We start from the raw sequence: 23,928 nt of genomic DNA, 5'->3' as shown, positions 1-23,928 counted from the left end.
CCCACCGGCAGACAGCGGCTCAACTCAGACACATTGGACCAGCCCGATCTCACAGGTGGAGGAATCCACAATAACATCGAGAATCGAGAGTTGCACCCTGCTCATAACAGTCAACGAGTAGCAAGACAGAAGTAAACCTCAGCCTCTCTTTGCCACCAGGCCCCACTAACCGACAACAACATGACATCTGCTTGTGTTAAAAGAGATCGCACAACCAAAGATATGCTGACGGGGTCGGCGAGGGTAGCTGCAGAGGGCTGGAACGTCCCCTCAGGGCAGATACATTTGCGGGATGACGCTATCTCAGATGAGCCGGTAACTAGATCCTTCATGGAGTCCTTGTTTTCCTCCCTTATAGGCAAGAAATCAAGCGAAAACTCAAGCAAGACCTGCGATATGTCAGAAAAGATGAAGCTGCACTAAGAGACCACATCGCAAGAAGAGGAAATGAATACGATGCAATAAGAGGTCACCCGTCATCAGGAGCAACAACTTGAGCTGTAGGTACACGCTGAGGACCTCGAGAATAGGTCTTGACGAAACAACATAAGAATACAAGGAGTGGCTCCAAGTCCAAGGGAAACAATATGTTTTCATATGTAGGAGACCTCTTCCATCATATTTCAGGATACCTGCCTGAAACTGTAATTAAAATAGAACGTGTACACCAAGTTGGGAGGCTGAGACTGACGGGATGCCCCCAGCGGATATACTAGTCTGCCTGCACGATTTCCCCATAAAGGAGAATATACTCCGCACAGCCCATGAGAAACAGCCACTTAACTTTTGTGGACAGTCCCCAGTGTTGTTCCAGGATCTATCAGCCATTACCCTACAAAGACAACGTGAGTTAAGGCCTGTCACGCAGCACCTTCGGGATAAGGGATTATACTACTCCTGGGGCCATTCCTTCAGCATTATAGTTCGCTTTGATGGTTGACTCCACCAGTTGTGCTCTCTGTACGAGACTTACCAGATCCTTGGATTGGACAGAAAAAAGTAAACAGAATTCAGACTCTCCCCAGGCCCAAAGATATGGACATTTCTGGGCCAGGCTGCTCTATAATAGCAAACTATCTAACTCAAGATCTTTTTGGCAAACTGTGAATAATTTCAACGGGCAGCAGCAGGCTCCTTGGATCATTCCAATCAGAGAAGATTGTTGGATTATATTTCTTAAGAAACACTTCTTGGCTGGAATGGAACTGGCTCCAGCAACACACACAAAGGCTTATCCTGTCCTGCCACTGCAGATGGCCTAGCACCTCCCTGTAACAAGTCCTTTCTCACAGTAAACCAGACAGTATGGCCTAAAACAGGGGTGCGTGTTAGCCCCACTTCTTTTCCATCTAGTTGACCTCTCCCCTGCTCTTGGTAAAACTATCAGCCATGCTCCCAGGTTCTGCATCTTTGCTTTAAACCATCTTTTATATGCGTACAGTGTAGTCTTATGCAGCTTTGAACAATCTTTTATATGCGTATCATGTAGTCTTATGCACCTTTGAGCCATCTTTGATATGCGTACATTGTAGTCCTATGCAGCTTTAAACCATCTTTTATATGTGTACAATATAGTCTTATGCAGCTTTGAACCATATTTTATATGCGTACAATGTAGTCTTATGCAGCTTGACCAAAATTGTCTTTCAGGCACTGATCAATACGCTCACCAGCATGCAGCGCTAAACAGCCTGGTTGTCAATCGGAAAAAAACAAGGTGCTGATGGTCAGCAAGGCAACTAGGAAAAATGTACACTGCCTTCTTGGCGTACACATCTTAGATGCACTAAATGAATACATGTACCTAGGGTTTCCGCTGGATGATAGGGGAACGGCCAACAAAAAGCTTCGAGCCATTACAAATAAGAGCAATGCCCTCATTGCTACCTTTACCTGTATCGGTTGAATTTTCTCCAGAATAAACAATCTGATGGCATCTGGAGCATGGTTAAGATCCACATAATGTTGCACAAGAGGTGCTTGAAGCTTTTTTGTGCGTATCGCTGAGCGATGTTCTATTAGTCTTGTGTTGAAGCTTCTCCCAGGCTCTCCTACATATCCTCGGTGGCAAGGACATATTAGTAAATAGACCACATCAGTTGTTTTACAATTATTCAAATTTTTGGGAGATATCAGTTGGCCATTAAAACTGAATGCCACAGACACAACCAGCAGACAGCGTGAAAGACAACACCTAAAGCAAATCCCAGCTGTCAAAGACCTGAAAGGAAGATGAGCCTTCAGTTCTCTTTCCTTTTGTGTTCCATGGAGCTGTTATTCATTACCAGAGTGAATGATTATTACCAGAGTGACTGTTTATTTATTGCGCGTCTGGCGGTGGGTGCAGGTGATGGAGCAGGTAGTGCAAAATTTTGTATACCTCCTCTGTTCTGCATGAAAATACTAATTAAATATTCTATTAATAATAATATTATTAAACGAGTGCTGCATGTATACTATTGAACATTATTAAAATACAAAATTATACATGGGAAACTGCTATTTGCATGGCTAATTAAAATTATGTAACTAAATTTTGTACGCATATTAACAATAGTATATGTGATAATAGTATATTGCGTGAGATATTGCTTTGTGACGTCTGCATCTTCGTAGAGGATCGAAAAAGGTGAATGTAATGGCTTTAAATGTCGCTATATGCTAGATAAATACAAACACATAAAGGGATTAGTAAGGGGATAACATTAGAATCATTATTTCTATGTATTAATTATTCTTTTGTGTTTGTTTCACTTAAGTTGACATCTGGGCCTAATCTAAAATGGACGCTGACCCTGCATGCAGAAGTGGCCACTGTCTCTTGAGGCGCGGAGTTAACTGCGCATGTACGGACAATATTGTGAACTTCTAAGCGACCTTTACTCATCATGTTCCCGGTCAAGGATAAGAATTTGGTGGTTCGCCAAGATAGGGGAACAATCAACCTTACAGTAAACCGGAACAAGCCGAAACTTTAGTGAACTAGTGACCTCACCCCTTGAACTGTACTGAGAATCTGGGAATAAGAATTGGACGATCCCAACCAGCCAATCACCACTGTTCTTGGCCTAAAAATGTATCATGTTAACCGGGTTTCCATTATAAAAGGGTAGTGGGTTAGAAATTAGGTTACGCAAGAAGACAGCGACGCCTTTTTCTGGATGGTCTAGATGCTGCCCGACCGTTTGATGACTGCAACCTGTCAAAACCCTACAGGCTTTGATAGATGCTTGCACGATTTCTGGTCCTTTGATACATTTGGGACTGTAGCATGCTGAGCAGAGGACTTTGGACTTTGAGCCTTGGCCTGCTTTATTCAGACAATTTACGACAAACTCGGTTATGCAGAGCCAATAGATTAGAGGACTCCAAATAGCCAAATTAGGTAAATATGATGCTCTGCGATTTACTAAAATTGATCTAGAAATTCTAAACTTTGACGAGACAAATGCATATATAAATCATTATGAAAATATAGATAAACAAAATTGATTAACAAGAAAATATGAGTCTGTGGTTTTTCATTTAGAGAAGTAAGGATTCTGATTCTTAAAATGTGTTTTAGCTGGTTCTAAATCACCATCAACCAATCCAACTAATTGGTCCGCTGACCAAGTGGGTGGAGTGCCTTGATGTTTGAGAATAGGGATCTATAGGCGACAAAAAGTTAATGTGTATAATGTAAATTGACTCTTCTCTCCCTATAGATTATAAGGTGTTCCCCCACATGTCCAGCGCTTGAATTACTCATTCCTCTTGTGTGTGTAGACTCGTGAATGGTGACGTGTGTGAGTTGGTGTTATGGGCCCCACCAATGAATGTGTGTATGAATGAGTGTGTGTGACGACGGGTCTGCGACGCAGAGAGGATATCGGTATATGTTGTTCCCCATTTCCCAGTCTTGCGCTGGATCACAGGAAAGCAGGGCTTCGTTTACGGTACCACACTTTCTAAATCACGAAGCTAGATCTGAAATTGATGTGTGTCGAACTGCTGTGAATGTGTTTGCATAAAGTGAGTTTTGACGTCAATGGCACGGATCTCATCTGACTCTGCAAATCACCAACATGTAGCTTGTAATCAAAGGCCCAAGAGAACAAAGATTTCAGAGAGGTGAGAAGGGAAGTAGGGTGATGATGTGCTTGTGCATTATAATAAACAGAGTACCACATTACTGACTTGTTACACACCATGTTCTGGTGCCATTCCACATTGCTTACCTTTTGACCTTTTGACCCTTTAAACCTCCATATTTAACAAGTGTGTAGAAAGAAGAATAACCATAAACACACATAAAGGCAAATTTTGTTAAGAAAATAGCCTTTTTGTTATAGACCCACGCTTTGTGTATCAAGGAAGAAGTGCCACCTTAATTACAGGGAGTCAATGAGAAGGATACTGGATTTCCACCAAGACCCCCCTAGCTGCAGAGTCCAAGTGAGCCTCATGGGGCTCAGTGAGAGGACAGGGGCCTTGGCAGGATCTGTACAGAGATCTGAGGTTGAGTGATGCAGAGCTAAGGGTTCACTACAATATAGAAAACATAGCACTGAGAGGGTGAGAGATTAGGAATGGGAAGTATGCATGTTCATTGACAGTAACTGGAGCATTGTAGAAAAGAGGGGAACTAAAACTCTAGAATGCTTGACGGTGACCTGTGAGTGTTGTGTCACAGAAGCTGCAATGGCTGTGGAGAGAAAGAGAATGGGTATAAGAATAAGGGTGTAATTTAGAGGGTGGCACCAGGGTTACTCTATCACAAAGTGCTTTATATTCTATGGCCTTTGCAGTAAGGAACACTTTTGTGAGGGAGTGACACATTTGCCAATCTTTAAATAAGGCCTAGAGGGCCAGATGTACGATCATTGGCAATTGAGACTCGCAAATTACGCCAAATTGAGAGTCGCAATTTGCGAGTTACAATTGCCAATGTAAAACTGTGTCTGAGACACTGTTTGTTTTTCCCAATGGGGGCGCAAATTGCATGCCTCATGTATATTAATGAGGCGGTCGCTATTTACTACCCCATTGGGAATGGTGGGCACTCCCAGGGATGGTGGCCTGCTGGGGTCAGCAGACGTCCATATCTGGGACTGCTTTTAAATTAAGCGTTTTTTGTTGTTGAAATGCAGCCCGTTTTCCTTAAAGGAAAACGGGATGTGTTTAAAAAAAAAAAAATGAAACGTTTTTGTTTCATTTTTAAGTTGAGCATTCGAGAACTTGTGTACATACTTTAGTACATACTTATTATTACTTATATGTATAAGTACTTTGTGGGCTCTGGAGATCAGCCCTAGGACTTGTCTGCTTCCGCTCAGGGACTTTTTGTCTGTTCAACTGCCTCTATTTAACTGTCTTGATTGAAAACAACCAGCAGAGGTTAGTAAAATACCAGAATTGCTTTCTGCTGAGGGACTTTCTGTTTTTTAAAAAATTTCTGGCAACTGCCTATATTTAAATTTCTTGATAGAAAACGACTAGCAGAGGTCAGTAAAATACCAGAATCACTTTAGCATTCTCTAGATTCCAGTCCATAGAAATTGTTTTCCACGAGCACCCGTTGACAATAATATTTTTGTAAAATCTTGTATTTTCAGTGATATGATCACCGAAGGCCCTGATTTTATATTAAAAACTTTGGACTATACCATTTCCAGTTGAAAGGCAATATTTATCTCCATGTGTTCACATACCTGGCATGTCACGCAGTTTGGTGCTTACTTTCCCTCCATGTTAAAGAACAGTAGATGTTTCAGCACCCAGGCTAATGTGCTGCATGGCTAAATACATATAAGGTCCCAAAGGCGAGACCAATTGCATTGCAAATGCTTGTTTAACGGAAGGTAGTGGTCCCTGGGACCTCTGCCAGCTCTGAAAAAAAAATTGTGCATCCATTCACAAAGGGGAAGTGGTCCCCTGGGGACCCCTCCTGTTTGCAAATGGTTTACCACCCTCTTGATGAGGGTGGTAAACTGCAAGTGTTTTGCCACCGCAATTGTGGTTGCAAAACATTCTTACATGGGGTCAGACTCGCTTTAAGAAGGAACGCCCTCGGAGCCCCCTTTCCTAATAGCGAGTCGCTAACCCTATTTTGCGAGTTGCTATTTAATTAGCGACTCACAAAATAGGGTTAGTAGATGGCCCACAGTTTTTTTGCATGAGCAAACGAGTCTAAAACCCATTTGTGCATGCAAAAATCTGTTGTACATCTGGCCCTTAATCTACTAACCATTTGCTGAAAACTCTCCCCTCATGGATCATTTCACAGAATTTCTGTGGTGTAGCCAGCATAGGCAAAGTGATTGAATTTCAAATAAACTAGTATAATTTTTGCCCACAAATGTTCTATATTTGGTCTTCTGCAAAAAGGAATACTGACTTATATACTGACCTAGTGTTGGACAGAATGTCCACTGAGCTCTGACATCCTGCCATTTGTCAACTTTGCAGTTTGTGTCACCCCTGATTTTAGATACACAGCTGCAGGCCTCTTTCCCGAAGCCCATGAGATAGGCGTATGGTGACCCTCTTGTTCAAATCCATCCAAAACCAATGTAATCTCTTACTCTGGGGCCTGCCCAAAAATCAGACCTCATCTGGAGATGACAGAGAGGAAAAAATCACCTGAAGAATTTGGAAAACTGTGTATGGAGTGTTTTTATTTTTTTGATTTGCTGACGTATCATTTGTTTCGAAAACTTTTTCACATTCTGCAACTATTTTAGAGATAGTATAAACATTTTACCTTGGAAATGTATTTGCAATGTTTCCCTTTGAACTAGTGTGGTGGTAGTCTCCTGTAATGTGTGCTGCCTAGGCAATGTATTGGTGATTGCAGAAGCACCTGTTATTGTTATATGGTTGCATTGTATCCTGAGGGAAAGGCTGTGGATGGGCAAAGAGCTCCGTCATTTCAATGTAAACTGTTATTTATGAGGCAAATCAAAGGCCCCTTTCCATCTTCCATTGTGTATTTTCTGAACTTTCCTGTCATTTTGATGCAAGTTTTATATTCCCCATTTCCCCCGTCACAAGACATTTAGCATCCTCAAGGCTGGCCCTGCCCCAGTAAATCTTTCTTTATTCTGGCTGGTTTGTATTTCACTTCACTTTGCTTCCGACCCCTCCCACACCTCCCCTATTCCCCCCTCCCTTCAAAATGTACTCGGTGTTCTCCTTCCCGCCTGCTACCAAGTCTGTGACTCCACCCAAAAGCTGGTCTCCCTGCTAACATATCATGCTCCCCTCCCTCTCCCTGGGCACGTTTTGTTACTCGCCCATATTGAGAAATATCAACATTAAAACCTGCGCAGTATGGAAGTGTGAGGCAATTTACATCTACAATAATTTCCCGCCATTTAAAATTTCCAGTGTTTTAGCATCTACACCAATGAGTACTATTTTGTGTATAAGATACGGACAGAAAGTAAAGTGTGTATTTTGACTCTTTGTTGCTCCTCTTTTCAGAAGATAACCAAACATGCAGGAAGTTGTTGGCAAAATAATTCTGCTCTGTGCGATGTTCTCATACAGCGCAGGTAAGGTTTTTTTATTATTAACACAGCAGCATTTTCATTACTTTTTTAGACGTGATAAAAGCTGTATTCAGTGCAAGGTATTCTTAGAATTGAATGCCCTATTGCACACAATACAAACGGATGTGTTAAGGGATGAGGAGGACCAAACGTAAGGTACAGAGACACCATCAAAAGTTTATTGAGAGAGTGCTAAGGACTTCATGAAAAGAACGTGGGAAGAGGAAAATAGAGACTTGATTTAGATAAAAATTGAATTACCATCAAGGTAGCTGCAGAGGATCACAAGCTGCAGGAGTTACTGTAAGCACTCTGTGAAGGACTGACACAGCTACGAAGAATGTCAGTACAACTGCACGATTTGCTTAAAACTAAGATGTTGAGCTTTATTAGAGATATATTTTCAAATAAAACTAATAAATTTCGACATTTCTGAGTTTTCTTGGCATACACATATTTTACAATGTAGTTCTTTTAATATAGGATAATATTGAAGTTGACTGTCTGTCTGTCTCTGCACTGAAAATAGCAGTTGACCGGTTTAACTGGAGTGGAGGTAGGACTGTGAGCTTTATACAGATGTGCATATGTTTCGCTCAAAGTGGCAAGTTAGACTTTAAGCTTCATCAAGGCATGTGCATTTGTAGCATTTCTAGTGCTACTTAATCTTGAAAGAAAAAAAATAGACATTACTCAGTTTCAATCTTCCAATCTACAGCTTCATACTTTCATGTGTCAGGATGTTGCTTATTTTTCATATGTTTGCTTGCATGTCTTAGGATGAACGGAATTTGCCAGCCCTGAGTCACACAGGTAAACGTACACTTTTGTGTAAGTTTACCATTGTTTTGGTATTCACCAACTACGGGCCTCATGTAGTATGATTCGGTGCAGGGCAGCGCCGTAAGGCTTTTTGCTGCGCTTCCCTATGTCAAATCAAAAGGGCAGCAATGCACCGTATTTACAAGATACAGGGTATTCCTATCGTTTCAGCTGGCGCACAATTTGATGCCTAGCTCCAATGCAGGCACCCTTGCCCCATGGTGCAAGGGTGTATGCATGGTTGGCAGGATTGTTTTTGTGCAGATAGGGACACATCCCTACACAAAATGGAAGCTGGAAGCGTTTTCCTCTTTGTATGTGTGCACATGGAAAGAAAAAAACCAAGGAGAAATAAACATATTTCTCCTCGTTCTATCTGCCCTGGGGAGGCGTACAGATTTGAAGCATTCCCATGTTTACATTTCCTTGCAACACGCAACACCCATTGAACACCCATGGCTCGCAAGTATGTCCTTGGAAGCCAACTACCCCTCCTGCTGCCTCCAGTAAGTCCCACACAGCGGGATTGCTAAGAGGTCTTCGGTGATGATGACCTTTTTCTCCACCACTCTGCAAACAACCCTGCTGACGCACTACTGGTTTGTTGGAATAAGTCCACTTTACTCCTGAGGGACCTTGCGGGCTAAGAAGCCCTCCTAGTACCCCCTGTAAGTCCACCACAGCGGGTTTCCTGAGAGCTGGTGGGAGGCACAGCCGCCTTTCTCCACCACTCTGCAAACACAACTACTACTTAAAAAAACATAGAAATTCATGAAAAAAACAAAGGTTACAGGTACATTATAGTTTGGAATTAGCATTTTAAAAAACCTTAGAGATTCACTGAAACGCTATAGGTAGGCTCAGGTTTCAATCGAAAAAAGGTAAATTCAGCAGTTATAGTTCGCTTAGTTAACTATAACTTGCCCCCCCCCCGCAATGCACTGCTTATGACCTCACATAATTCATCACTCGTGACATGGTCAGACACATCACTGGTGGCATCACTGATGACATCGCTAATTACATCACTCATGACATCTCAAATGACATCACTGATTACATCATCCAGAAAATTACTAATGCATCCAGTCACTCCCCATAGAACCTTTCATACACCCACTCCCACATGACCATTCACAAACCCATTCACAGACCCATACCAGTGCTTGTACACCCACTCACTGTTTCATAGATCTACACACACATCCACTCACTCACCTATACAGTCACTTATACACCCACTCACCCACTAACACAGCCACTGACATATCCACTCATACACTCATACAGCCACTCCCACACTGAGTCAGGCACCCATAGAGCTCACACACCAACTCACTCCCCCTACAGTCAATCACACAGCCACTTACTCACCCATACAGTTACATATATACCAATTCACTTACTAATACAAATACTACCACATACTCACTCACCTACACATTCACTGACACAAGCACATGCTCACCCATCCAGCCACTCTCACATCCACTCACTCACCCATACAATCACTCATATTCCCTAATCACTCACCTATACTGCCTTTCACAAATCCATTTACTCACCTATAAACCACTGACACACCCAGTCACTCACCCACTTAACCATCCACATACTCACTCACCCATACAGCCCCTCACACACACACACTCACTAACCCATACAGCCACCGACTCACCAACTCATTCATCCATACTGGCAGTCACACACGCCCTCCCCCACCCACTCAGACAACCATACAGGTACTCAGATAAATAATCACTGACCAATACAGCCACTTGCATACCACTCACACACCCAAACAGCCACTTAGACCCCAACTGACAGATTGGTACAGACATTCACACAACCATTCACTCACTCATACGGTCACTGAGACACCTAATCACTCACTTATACAGTCAATCTTGCAGCCACTGAATCATCCATACAGGCACTCATACACCCTCTGATTCACCGATACGCCTTGGTATAATTATTTAACACTCAGAAACCTTTTAAAAACAGTCACTGCATGATGTTATCAGTGATGTCATCAGTACTGTCACTGACCGTGTCATGAGTGACAGAATATGTAAGGTCATAAGCAGTGCATTCCGTGGGCGCAAATTATAGTTATCTGAGCTAACTCTAACTGTTGAATTTCACTGGTTTTGTACGAGTGAAACCTGAGCCTCACTATAACATCTCTGTAGAAGGCCTCTGTAACCTTTGGTTGTGTGCCAGTGAAACCTGAGCCTAACTTTAACGTCTCTGTGGCCTTCTATCTATCTGTCTGTCAGTCTGTCAGTCTGTCTGTCTGTCTGTCTGTCTGTCTGTCTGTCTGTCTGTCTGTCTGTCAGTCTGTCAGTCTGTCTGTCTGTCTGTCTGTCTGTCTGTCTGTCTGTCTGTCTGTCTGTCTCTCTCTCTATCTATCTATCTATCTATCTATCTATCTATCTATCTATCTATCTATCTATCTATCTATCTATCTATCTATCTATCTATCTATCTATCTATCTATCTATCTATCTATCTATCTATCTATCTATCTATCTATCTATCTATCTATCTATCTATCTATCTATCTATCTATCCATCTATCTATCTATCTATCTATCTATCTATCTATCTATCTATCTATCTACATATATATAAAGGTTTAAATAAAGGTTTTACACTTACCTGTGAAATACTTACATTTTCGTTGTGAAGGCATGTGTGTAAAGGTATATGTGTGGCAAAACGTTGCATGGTAAAGGCATGCATGAGAAAGGCATATGCGTGGTAATGGACATGTGGTAAAAGCATGCATGGCAATGGCATGCATGTTCTGTCATACATCAGTAAGAAGACCCACCCCCCATCCATGAAACTCCACCGAGTAACGCAAGACAGCAAATTGCGCAGCCTTGTGTTACTCCAGATTTATCAAGCCATGCAGGGCCGCGCAAAATTAATCTCACTTAGGATTTGCGTCGCCCTTCTGCCCTCCTGCAAGCTGCAGGGGCAGCACAAAACCTTGATAAATATGGCCCATAGTATGTATGGGATATCATTGAATTTGGCTGACGATCAGCTCACTGCAATCATAATATATAGGAAATACTCATTTTACTCACCTGTGCACTGCCTCACCACAATATTTGTTGTATATGTAACTCATTTTGTACTATTTACCCTTGAAACATAGATTTGATCATGAAACTTGCTTGATATTTTAAGTCCTACTTTCTAATAACATTTACTATATGCTTGAATCACTGATTAAAACAGTGCACTTTCTTCACATTTATATGGTCTCTACTGAATGTTAAAATATTTTCTATATGTTTCCAAAGAACTCTCTCTCATTATATCCCCCAGATTTTTAGGTGTATAGGGAGACCCGATATTCCTAGTCCATATCATGGCACCCTCATTCCACTTAATGGGACTAGAGGTATAATGGCCACTTTCTGGTAATGCACTTGTTCATACTGATGAAGAGGAGCTCAATTCATCGCACTACAAGCTATTAAATACATCCAGACCCACAAAACTGACCTGTAACACAAGAAAGAGACTCTTACAGCACCTAATGTCTTGAAACTGTCCTTAATTGAGCTGAGTCACATATAATCAAGGGCCCATAATCCACGTCTCATAGTCAGCCTCCCACACTAATGGATTCAACCAAAGTTATACCAAACAGGCCCCTGGAGAGATAGGGTTGGGGTTATTGGTCATTCACAGGCTGCTGTTAGTTATAATTTCAGTATGGCTGCCACCTTGGCAGAGCCTCTGACTTAAGAGGTGAAGAAAAGTATAGGAACCCCCAAACACCTGAATGCCAACACCACAGATTTCTTTTCAAACCCCTTCTAATTCATTATGTGCCCATTATGGGCTAATGCGCTACATTAACTAACACTACTGATATAACAACTATTACAACAACACTGAAATAGCTTTCTGTATCCCTGTGTGACTGGCTGCAAAGACAAGGCTAGTGGCATGCAAAGAGCATAGCAGGCTGTCATCCTATTGTTTGCATTCTCAAACGGGAAACTTTTTCTAAAGCAGCTTCTGTTCCTCAAAGGAACCGCTACTGCTTTTTATAAAAAAACAAAAACGGCTCCCTGTTTGGTAAATTATTGAGGCGCAGTAAAGAGTGGTGCTCATGACCATTGCATATTCCCTCAGAGGCTGGCAACACCAGTCACAAAGGCTAAGCTGTCCCAGACCCAGTGGACACCTTCCAGTGTGTGAATCAATTAACACCATCTTTGAGGTCAGTAGTTCACGACCGCAATTGCAGTATCAAACTACTGATACTGACATATCATACCAATTCACAATTAGGAGGGAACCCTCTCCTTTCATGCCGCTTCCTAATTGCGATTCGGTATCTGTCAGTAAACCAGTTATGAAAGTCAAAAATACTTTTCCAACTTGCACAATGAGTTTAATAGCAAACAATGCGACTTTGAGAGACGCAGGGTTTGCAATCGCAAAATGGCTTTGTACGTCTGTCCCATTGTTGCTAGGATAAGGAGAACACTGGTACTAAGAAAAGAATACAAAATTGACTTGTTCACTGAGATAGGGAGACAATGACACACAAACACACACAAACACACACACACACACACCACAAACTGTAAATAAAATACAAACCTATGGAGCACACTCACATGGGCTTGGTGAAAAAGTGACACACCCCACTCCTTTATGGAGCCCGCAAAGAGCAGACGTCTTCTGCATACCGAGAAACCCACAAGTGCAGTGAGGCTACGACTGTCAGTGAATGATGCTTGTAAACTACATATAGTAACTCCTTTCTAAAATGTTGGTTGATTGTATGCAAGTGCCTCCTCTCAATCCAAGTAACAGTCTTATCCACATCTTTTATGCTAACAACTGTGCAGTTTTTAGAATTAATTGAAAGTCAGTTTGTAACAGAAAAACATGCTTTGAATGATATCAATTCATCTAACAGGACAAGCCAGCTTCCCAGAAGGATGGTCGATGAGGTCCTCTGTGTACTACAAGTATTTTCCCACTCATAAAACTTGGATGGAAGCAGAGGTAAGACACAAATTTCTCTGGCTGGGGCAAGAATGCACGCCCGCCTTTGCAATAGTTTGCTTACCTTCATCATGCTCGCTTGGTCTGCTCCTGTTTCAATTTGCCTCTTTCTTTTAATTTTTCTAACTTCCCTCTTGCCTTATCTGTTTCCTAATTTTCCTCATTGATCCATGCATTTCTTATTTCTGCTTTCTAAATGATCCCTCTGATGTTTTCTTTCCCCTAGTATATTCCTTGATTAAACTTTTACTATCTTAATCACTTATGTTTAGTACTAATTTTGTCTCCTATTCATTATCCTTTTTATTGTGTTTCGAGTTAAGAGTAACAGCCAATGCATGCTAATGTACCACATAAGCTAATAGTCCTATTAACATCGGTATTGGACTTTGTTAAAGCATATTTGAGTCATTATGTTAACAGGTATCATAGCAATGAACTAGACACAGCCATATTCATCTCTGCAGTGTAGGCATAGGGGTCCATACTGTAATATGCATAAATCTATATGAACCCATGTCTCAGGGATGTCTTGTAATACCTTCATGAATCTGCACCCCTCTAGCCATCCACTTCTGGGATGATAAATCAAGAACCTACCTCTGTATGAAGATAATGCCTGAACAAATCCCATATGTCCCATGGCCTGGTGACCTCAGGATTAAAAGCCACATATTTTCTTGCTATGGTATGAGACATGTCATTATCTAGTAGCCAGGCCTTCACCATGAGACGTGAGGTCTGTAACCCACACAATGCCACTTTGCAATTTTCCATCCGCAGCATCTATTTCACCAGCTGCCTGGCAAACCCAGGAGTATCCTTAACATAGCAAACACAAGGAGATGATGAACGGAGTGCTGAAACTTATCATTATCAGACACTCACCCCCAGTCACAGATCTGGGTTGATTCCATCATCATTCTGTATCTCACTTTGCCACCCCAGTTCAGACCCAGCCATATGCAAATCAGTCTTGACCCTGTTCCTTATGGGAATAGTCCAGCCCGAACTGCCAAGCCAGGTCAGAACTACCAGAGAGTTAAGCTCAGGTTCATTCAGTGACTTTGAGGAATCCCCCTGACAAGGGTTGGGGTTATAATCTGAGGTGGGTACTCAGCCCTCCAACTAATACCTTAATTTCCTTCACATTTTTAAAATCGTTGTGCGAACAGAACACTCACTATTTTCAACTCTGTTTTGTTACACTTAGCTTTTGTAAACTAAACGGTCTCAGAGGAGGGGGGAGGTCCTGATTAGTTCTTGAATAATCACGTTTTAAGCCGATTTTTCAAATAAAGAAGGTTTGATTCAGCCCCTAAAATGGAAGAAACAAAATTCCACAACTTGGCTGTGGGAACTGAAAAGGCCCTATTTCCGTAGGTGACTGTCGGAATCCTTGGGAGGCTAACAAGATTTTGCGAGGATGAACGGAGTGTGTTGGAGGGATAATAAATAGAAACTTGCCAGATAGTAATGTAGGACTGCTATGACAGACAAATTTGTGAGCAGATGTTTAGTCCTGAAATGCTATTCTGGAGTGCATGGTCAATTAATGCAGTGGCTTCAGGACCAGGCTTGTGTTAGCCAGGCAAGGGGGTTTCAATGCTGATGAGAGCAGCAGTGTTCTGCACCAGTTACAGCTCAATGGATATTTTTCAGGTAATTCCACCACCGTTTTGGCAGCATCCTTCGGTAACATCTCTTCACCTAAGACTACAGTTAAATACTTTCGAATTAAATGGAATAGCAATCTCACTATGGAAAAATCAAATATCAGAGGTGGTCTCACCCTGCCCTCTCTGGTCATGCATCTTCTTTCCATCAACAACAGTAGTAGCCTTTATTAGGTCTAGACTAGATTATTGTAACTTCCTATAGCACTGAATGTAGAAACATTTACTGACTATACTTTACGCAATCCAGAAGCATGCCGCCAGATTGGTTAAATGTGCACATTCTTTTTTCATTGGCCAAGCCTCTTCTTGCAGTTCTTCACTGAATCCCAATCAACAATAGGATTTCCTTCAAGACACTGTGCCTGATGCGTAAATGTCTAAATGGTGAGAATTTTTATTCTAAAATGTAAAGTCAGTTGCTACAAGACATCATAGACTCTTTGGTCTGCCTCTGTTCAGTTACTTAATCAACCAATTTGTAGGAAATCCTCTTTTGGAGATAAAGTCTTCTCAAATCTGGCACCACGTCTCTGGAGTAATCTTGATTTGAGAATCACATCTTTTAGGAAAAAGACTTACGATTTTTATATTAAGTTCAAATGAGTTTTCAGGGTCATTTCTCATTACCAGTCAATAGTGTGAAGAGGCCCATGTGGTGCTAGGTGCGCTTTACATGTTTCCATTGACATAACTTATATTAAGTTCTCATAGTCCAGTTTACATTGCATTAAGGCATTTATTACTGGGATCTGGCAGCTTTTTTCAATATGGGGCAGAATAATTTTTAGTGTGGACCAATGGGGACTTGGAGTTGAATAAAACTCCAAGAGCCAGATGTACGAGCTGCCAAATAGCGTCTTGCAAATTGCGTCGCATTTGCGACTCGCAATTTGTGAGGCGCTATTTGGCATGTACAACAGTGTGTTTAACACTGTTTGCGATTCCCAATGGGGTCCCAGATTGCGAGGTACATGAACATTAATGAGCCTCTTGCAATTTTCGACCCCTTTGGGAATGACAGGCCCTCCCAGGGATGGTGGCCTGCTGGGCTCAGCAGACCACCATGTCTGGGACTACTTTTAAATAGAGCAGCTTTTTTTTTTTTTAAATGCAGCCCGTTTTCCTTAAAGGAGAACGGGCTGCATTTAAAAAAAAAAAGAAATGTTTTTGTTTCATTTTTTAAGGACAGGAAGTGGTCCCTGGGACCACCACCAGAAAAAGGTTTCTGTCCCTCACCTCCGTTCTATTAAGAACTTACTGGTAAATGGAGTATCCCTGCCAAAACATCCAGTATCAGCATCACATACACCTCAATACCAAAATAGATAGATGAACCCCATCATCTCTGAAAAACCTCAACATCTCATACTTAATTTCGTAATGTTCCAAAAACCGAAACCCTTTGCTTTGCAAAATGTTCTCAACTCTTTATTACCTTGCTTGCACGCTCTTTCTATTGCCCCAGGTTTCTTTGCCCCTCTCTAAACTCTTCCTTACATTATTTAATCAAAACTACTGTCGTGTCAGACCAAGACCCCTTTAAACACAGTAAATCCTGTTTCATGGACTTCACTGAGGCCCATCATTTTAACATAACTAAATCATTTCCCCTCAGGTGCAAAATCAGGAAGTCAGAGAAGGCTCAATGCTTTACCAAAGAATTTTTCATGACACCTTTGCCAAACCATTTTAAATGGACCAACGTATCAGGCAGCCGCAATTGACGACTGTTAGACCTGGCACCTTGGCGTGAGTTTCCCTTCCCCTTTTTGATGGGGTGCCTCGATTGTTTTGCTGGTGTTGTCCGCTCAGGGCACTGCGCCACGGCTAATCCGTGCCGCAGTGCAAGTGCTCCCTAGGTAAAGTGTACCTGTAATTGATGTTCACGATTGGTTTATTGGATTCACTGTCAGTCCCCAGTAAAGTGCACCAGGGGTGCCAGGGCTCGTGAATGCCAATGCTGCTGGTGGGCTTGCAGCGCTGGTTGCGCCACCCACGGAAGCGGCCTTGTAAAGTGTGTCTAGGGCCTGCCACCGCAGACCCTGTGCGCGGGCCGGGACCGTCGCGCTGACTGCGCAAGTGCCCCCACTTGCCAGTCCCTAAACCTTCCCTTACCTACATATTAGCCACCCCTCTGGTAGGCCCAAGGGCAGGGTGCATTGTAGGCATAAGGTAGGACATGCCCTGATGTGTGTGGCATGTCTTAGTAGTGAATTACAGCCATTTTCGTTCTTCACTATTGAAGGCTACCTGCTCTCCATAGGCCAGAATGGGCTGCTGGGATCACGCCAACGCTGTGACCCCAGTGGACTCAGAGAGCATGGTAGAAGTGTCAAGTTTAGTATGCCTGAACTCAGGATGATAAAATACTTCTTGTAGTCAAGTTTATTTTAATATCCTGGGTTTGTAAATACTACTTTTAGAAAGTTAGTATTTACTGACCTGACCATCTCAGTCCGCCTCTGCTGTATGTGTGTGTGTTCTGCCCAGCAACAGTAAGGAGCAGGGTTGGGGAATCCCCAGAGACAGGTTGGCTGCCAGGTGGTGGGTAGAGAGATTACACCTGGATGGGTGGGAGGAGTACACCTTGACTCTTGAATAGACCTGTGCTCTGCCACCACAAAGCCGGCGCCACCCCCTGTGGGGCGGCTGATGTCTCTGCCCTGCTGCTGAAAGGAAAGAGCAGAGTCACCATAACAAAGTGCTCCAGAACTGGACTGAGCCAGGCCTAGGCCCCCTGGCGCTAAAGAACAAAAGAATCATGGTATAAAAGTAGGAGCCTGGCTCCTAAGAAATCGGAATCCTGTTTACCACAAAGAACCTCTGCCCGACTAGAAGGAGAAGGAGACGCTGGAGGAGCTGGCCTGCTGCCTGCCTTGCTGAGAAAGGAGAGGAAGAGACTTACTGAAAAGACTTTGCTACTTTGTGCTTGAACATTCTCCAAGGGCTTGATCTGAGCTTGCCCCCTGAACTGAACCCCAGGAACAGTGGGTTCTCTGTGCTTCTTGCTCGTCCTCCAATTCGAGCCGTGTGGGCATCCCGCTGGAAAAGAGACTGCGCCCCTCATCGCCCCTCCTAGGGCCGTGACACTCAGGAGCTCGCCTGCCGCAATCCCGTGAGAGCCCCGCTCCGTCCGGAGCCGCTCTCTGTCCCCGGGCCAGGCCGCCTGCACCCCTGTCACCGCCTGCCATTGGAGTGCGTTGAACGCGCTATCCCCCCTCCTGCTGGAAGCCGTCCGACGACTGTGATCTACGCCGGGTCATCCAGCTGCACTGACTGTGCCCTGTGACCCCGCTTCGCTATCCCCGGACTTCTCAGGCCGCGCCGCCCCCGCTGTGGAGACCCTCCTGCACCGCCGTGCTAAAGGGTCGCTGGCCGCGCCTGCCTACGTGCCCACACCTGCTGATTGAGGACCCAAGAACACTTCCCAAGCTGAGAGTCGCACCGACCTGTGCCGACTCTCCTAATCACGAAAGAAGTCCAGTATCGGGCTCGGGGCCCGCAACGCCTTATTTCCCCGTTCGCAGGAACCGATCTCTGTGAGTACTGGAACTACAAGTAAAGAACCTACGAACTATCCATTTGAAACTACGAACCAAGAACATTTGCCTGCTGTATAACCTGGTGGCCTAGCGAAAACGTTATTGGTCTTGTGATAAGTCTGTTGAGATATATATACCTTATTTTTACATAAAGAATCGTATTTTTATATATATCCAAGGCTGGTGTCCGTTTCTGGGGGGATTGATGTATTTACTGTGTGTACGATCGTAAGTGCTTAACCAACAACGCCTGAGGAATCGCCTTGGCTGCTCACGCCACGCACCTAGAGGGTGAGCAAGGGTCATTCGCGAGGGGTTATCCTGCGCCCTGACGTGGAGGAGAGGGTTCCTGCTTGACACAAGGGCAACCTTGCGCCAACCAGAGATCCCCGACTCTAACATTGTTGGCAGCGGTGCGGATTCCGGATTTGCACTTGTAATTTGCATACAGTGAATTATTAATCACCAGATAGTGAGAGCAGACCAAGTAACGCAGCCACAGGTTTGCAATTGTTGAACTTTGTTGAGACATCTGCCATTACTGCAACCATGCCTGGCTCGCTCTCTGCCGGAAGAGCGCTCTCCGTGATTTCTGGGATAGATGAGGTGGATTGGGAGAGACTGGAAGGCTACTCGATGGAGCAATTGAAAGGCTACAGTGTGAAATTCCGAGTCCCCCATGCTGGATTCAAGAGGAGAACCCAGTACGCCAAGGCGCTGAGAGCCTGGAAGGAGTCACGAGACCCACGGAATGCGGGGGACATCGTTCCACCCGACAACCTTGAGGAGCCCAGCAGAGTCCGGTCGCCAGAGGAGCTGGCCGACAGGGCAGCAGACAGGGCGCATGCAATGGAGATGGCAAAGTTGGCAGGACAAATGGAAATGGAAAAGCAGAAGTTGGCCCTGGAGGCACAACAACGCCAAATGGATCATGATATCAGATTGAAGGAGTTGGAGCTGAAGGCGAAAAGTTTGGACACCGCTCCTTCTGGTGGCAGCACTCCACCAGCGCAGGTAGAGTCCAAGGTGTACATCCCCAAAGATGTAGTAAAGGAGTATTTCAGAAAGGATGACATAGGGCAGTGGTTTAGGGCCTACGAGGTGGCCATGTCCTCACACCGGGTCCCTGAGAAAGACTGGGGAGCGGGGTTGTGGGGAAGGTTCCTTGCTGAAGGGCGGGACACACTGTTAGATTTGCCCTTAGAAGTCCAAACCTCATACCCCCATATGAAGGAAGCTTTAATGACCAGGTATGGGTTAACTCCGGAGCTATATCGACAGAGGTTCAGGGAGACCAAGAAGATCCCTGAGAGTACGTATGTGGAATATGTGACCTTTTTCTGCAGAGCGCTGGATGGTTGGGTGAAGGGTAGCAAAGTGAATGATTATCAAGGGCTGCTTGATTTAATTGCATGGGAGCACTTGTCCAGTCAATGTTTTCCTGAGCTACGCCAGCACCTGATAGATAGCAAGCTGTCCAACCCGAGGAAGCTTGCTGAGGAGGCGGACCGCTGGCTCAGCACCAGGGTCCACAAGGGTCAAGTGGGAGACTCCGCCAAAGGTGGGCAGGGTCCCCAGCAGAAGAGTGGGGGGGACAAGGGTAAACAGAAGGGGTTCCAAAAAGGCCCCCAAAGTAATTCCCAAGGGAACCAGCAGAAGGGTTCTCAGCCTCCCCCAACCCCGCAGCAGAACGGGGCCCCGACAGGTAGACCTGTTCCAAAGGGGCCCTTCAATTGTTATAAGTGTGGCGATCCGGGTCACATTGCCTCTGATCCTAAGTGTCGCCTGTTTGGTAAGACCGCACCCACTGGTGCTCCACCCCGGCAAGTAGCTAGTGTTAACTTTGGGGAGGAAGTAGCAGTCCAGGAGGGTGGGGGTCCCGGGCAGATGACCCTAGTCTCGCTAGGAGACAGTGAGATGGTCCCTGTAACCTACCTGCCCTCTAACACTAAGAAATATGGGCAGGTGGTGACCATCAATGGAAAGAAGGTTGAGGCTCTTAGAGATACAGGAGCCAGCGTGACCTCGGTGAGGCAACACCTGGTGTCTCAAGAGCAAATTGTACCCAATGCCTACTGTAGGGTTGTCAACGCTGACAACGTAGAGAGTCGTTGTCCAATGGCTCAAGTTCCCTTTGAGTGGGGGGAGGTCTCTGGTACTCTACAAGTCGCTGTGAGAACTGACATGCCTGTAGATTGTCTGCTAGGGAACGACCTGGAGAGTTCCCCTTGGGAAAAGGTGGAGAAGACCACGCATCTGAGGATGGTGGGTCTACCCGACTGGGCGTGCGTGACCACCCGGTCCATGGCAGCCAGTAGGGGTGTTGAGAGGGTCCTGGAGCCTGAGGGAGAGGTCCAGGAACCGGCCTTAGGGAGAAGGCGCAGGAGGCGCGGGAAACCGGCCCCCGAAGTTCCCACGGCCCAGGAGGAAGTAGACCCTGAGGGGGATGCTCTGGAGCCTACCGGGGAACAGATTGCCGAGCTGGGAGATCTGCCTGAGCTGACCCATTGGCAGCAAGAAGGAGGTCCCTCCAGGGAGGAATTCTGCAGGGAGCAGAAAGAATGCCCTTCTCTCGTGGGTATGCGGCAACAGGCTGCAGACCAGGCCAACGGTGTTCAGGCCAAAACACACTACGTGTACTGGGAGAGTGACCTCCTGTATTCCGAGCCTAAGGCTGCTGAACCTGGGTCAGCCCGTGTGCTGGTGGTACCCCAGAAGTTCAGAACCTTCCTACTGGGGCTGGCTCATGATGTGCCGTTAGCAGGACATTTGGGGATGGACAAGACCTATGACAGGCTTGTCACCCACTTTTACTGGCCCCAAATGCATAAGAATTCCGATTCCTACTGCAGAACCTGTCAGACTTGCCAGGCAAGTGGTAAGAGCGGAGGGAAGCACAAGGCTCCTCTGCAACCTTTCCCTGTGGTCGGTACGCCATTCCAACGAGTGGGTATTGATATTGTGGGGCCTCTGGATCCCAAGACAGCCCTGGGCAACAGGTTCATCCTGGTCTTGGTGGACCATGCCACCCGGTACCCTGAAGCCATCCCTCTGAGGACAGTGACGGCCCCCGTGGTGGGACGGGCACTGATGGGAATTTTCTCCCGAGTGGGATTCCCTCTAGAGGTGGTGAGCGACAGGGGGACCAATTTCATATCCACATATATGAAATCCCTGTGGAAGGAGTGTGGGGTAACGTACAAGTTCACCACTCCTTACCATCCCCAAGGAAATGGGTTGGTTGAGAGATTCAACCGAACCCTCAAAGGCATGATCATGGGCCTGGACGGTCCAATGAGGCGTAAGTGGGACGTCCTCTTGCCATGCCTGCTCTTCGCTTACCGAGAGGTGCCACAGAAGTCTCTAGGATTCAGCCCCTTTGAGCTTCTGTATGGTCACCCGGTAAGAGGACCTCTGAGTTTGGTAAAGGAAGGCTGGGAGCAATCTCCCAGGAAACCTCCCCAGAATGTATATAGTTACATGCTGGCCTTCCGAAACCAGACTCGGCGTTTCAGGCAACTTGCTGAGGCAAATCTGGAAGCCAGCCAGGAGGAGATGAAGCGGTGGTACGACCGGAATGCCACTCTGGTAGAGCTTCAACCTGGACAAAAGGTGTGGGTCTTGGCCCCAGTGGAGCCGTGTGCACTTCAGGATAAGTGGACAGGTCCATTTGAGGTTGTGGAGCGCAAAAGTCCTATCACCTACTTGGTGGACATGCAGACTCCCAGGAACCCTTTGAGGGTCCTACATGTTAACCGCCTTAAGCCCCACTTAGAGAGGACCGAAGTGGGCATGCTGCTGGCCACTGATGATGGAATGGAAGAGGAGACCGAGCCTCTTCCTGACCTCTTAGTGGCCTCTGAGAAAGATGGGTCAGTGGATGGAGTTAACCTCTCACCCACCCTGACGCCCGAACAACAGGAAGACTGCCGCCACTTGTTGGGACAGTTTCCCGACCGATTCTCCCTGGTTCCTGGTGTCACAGATTGGTGCGTCCATGATGTGGACACAGGAGACAGCTTACCTGTGAAGCACAAGGCTTACAGGGTAACTGACAGGGTCAGAGCTTGCATTAAGGAGGAGGTCTCCAAAATGCTTGCGCTAGGGGTGGTTGAGTCCTCCAGCAGTCCTTGGTCCAGCCCCGTGGTCTTGGTCCCAAAGGCTGCTGCGCCGGGAGCCACACCTGAACTCCGGTTCTGTGTGGACTACAGAGGACTCAATTCAGTCACGAAGACTGACGCGCACCCCATCCCCAGAGCTGATGAGCTCATAGATCGGCTGGGGGCTGCCCGGTTCCTCAGTACGTTTGATTTAACGTCTGGGTACTGGCAGATCGCCTTGACCGATGGGGCCAAAGAGAGGTCAGCATTCTCTACACCAGATGGGCACTTCCAGTTCCGAGTCATGCCATTTGGGATGAAGAATGCCCCTGCCACCTTTCAGAGGTTGGTCAACCAGGTACTGGTTGGGCTGGATGCGTTCAGTGCCGCCTACCTGGATGACATCGCAGTGTTCAGTGCCACCTGGCCTGAACACCTGCGCCACCTCTGGGAAGTGTTGATGGCGCTGCGCCGAGCAGGCCTCACGATCAAGGCAAGCAAGTGCCAGATCGGGCAGGGTTCCGTGGTGTACTTGGGACACCAGGTGGGGAGTGGCAAGGTGGCACCCTTGCAACCCAAAATTGAGACCATCCTGGCTTGGGAACCCCCCAAGACGCAGACCGCAGTGAGGGCCTTCCTGGGGCTCACTGGGTACTACAGGAGGTTTGTCAAGGGCTATGGAACGATCGTTGCCCCCTTGACAGAGCTGACTTCGAAGAAGCAGCCCAGGAACGTGATTTGGACTGACACCTGTCAGAAAGCTTTCGACACCCTGAAGACTGCCATGTGCACGGCGCCCGTGCTCTTGGCCCCTGACTTCTCCAAGGAATTCCTAGTCCAGACAGACGCTTCAGAGCATGGTGTAGGGGCTGTTCTCTCACAGATGACTGAGGAGGGCTGGGACCAACCCGTAGCCTTCATCAGTAGGAGGTTACTTCCACGGGAAAGTAGGTGGAGTGCAATTGAGCGAGAAGCATTTGCTGTGGTCTGGGCGCTGAAGAAGCTAAGACCCTACTTGTTTGGGTCTCACTTCCGGGTTCAGACGGACCACAGGCCCCTCAGATGGTTGATGCAAATGAGGGGTGAAAACCCGAAGCTGTTGAGGTGGTCCATCTCCCTACAGGGTATGGACTTTACGGTGGAACACCGTCCTGGTACAGATCACGCCAACGCTGACGGTCTGTCCAGGTATTTCCGCCTT

General features: G+C 45.7%; 1 protein-coding gene across 1 annotated transcript in view; it reads left to right on the top strand.

Moving 5' to 3' along the window:
* The first annotated feature begins 7,465 nt into the window (after positions 1-7,465).
* Positions 7,466-23,928, top strand: part of LOC146831260 (lectin-like) — a 46,666-nt gene continuing 30,203 nt past the window's right edge. Inside the window, exons 1-2 of the mRNA XM_085603862.1 lie at positions 7,466-7,538; positions 13,318-13,406. Of these exons, the coding sequence (XP_085459988.1) occupies positions 7,481-7,538; positions 13,318-13,406 (147 nt within the window). The 5' untranslated portion in view covers positions 7,466-7,480. The remainder of the gene's footprint in view (positions 7,539-13,317; positions 13,407-23,928) is intronic.

The sequence above is a fragment of the Triturus cristatus genome, chromosome 5_1 (genome assembly GCF_964204655.1).
Source record: "Triturus cristatus chromosome 5_1, aTriCri1.1, whole genome shotgun sequence".
Classification (NCBI taxonomy): domain Eukaryota; kingdom Metazoa; phylum Chordata; class Amphibia; order Caudata; family Salamandridae; genus Triturus; species Triturus cristatus.
Note: the sequence above shows the minus strand (reverse complement) of the source record. Positions and strands in the feature narration are given on the sequence as shown.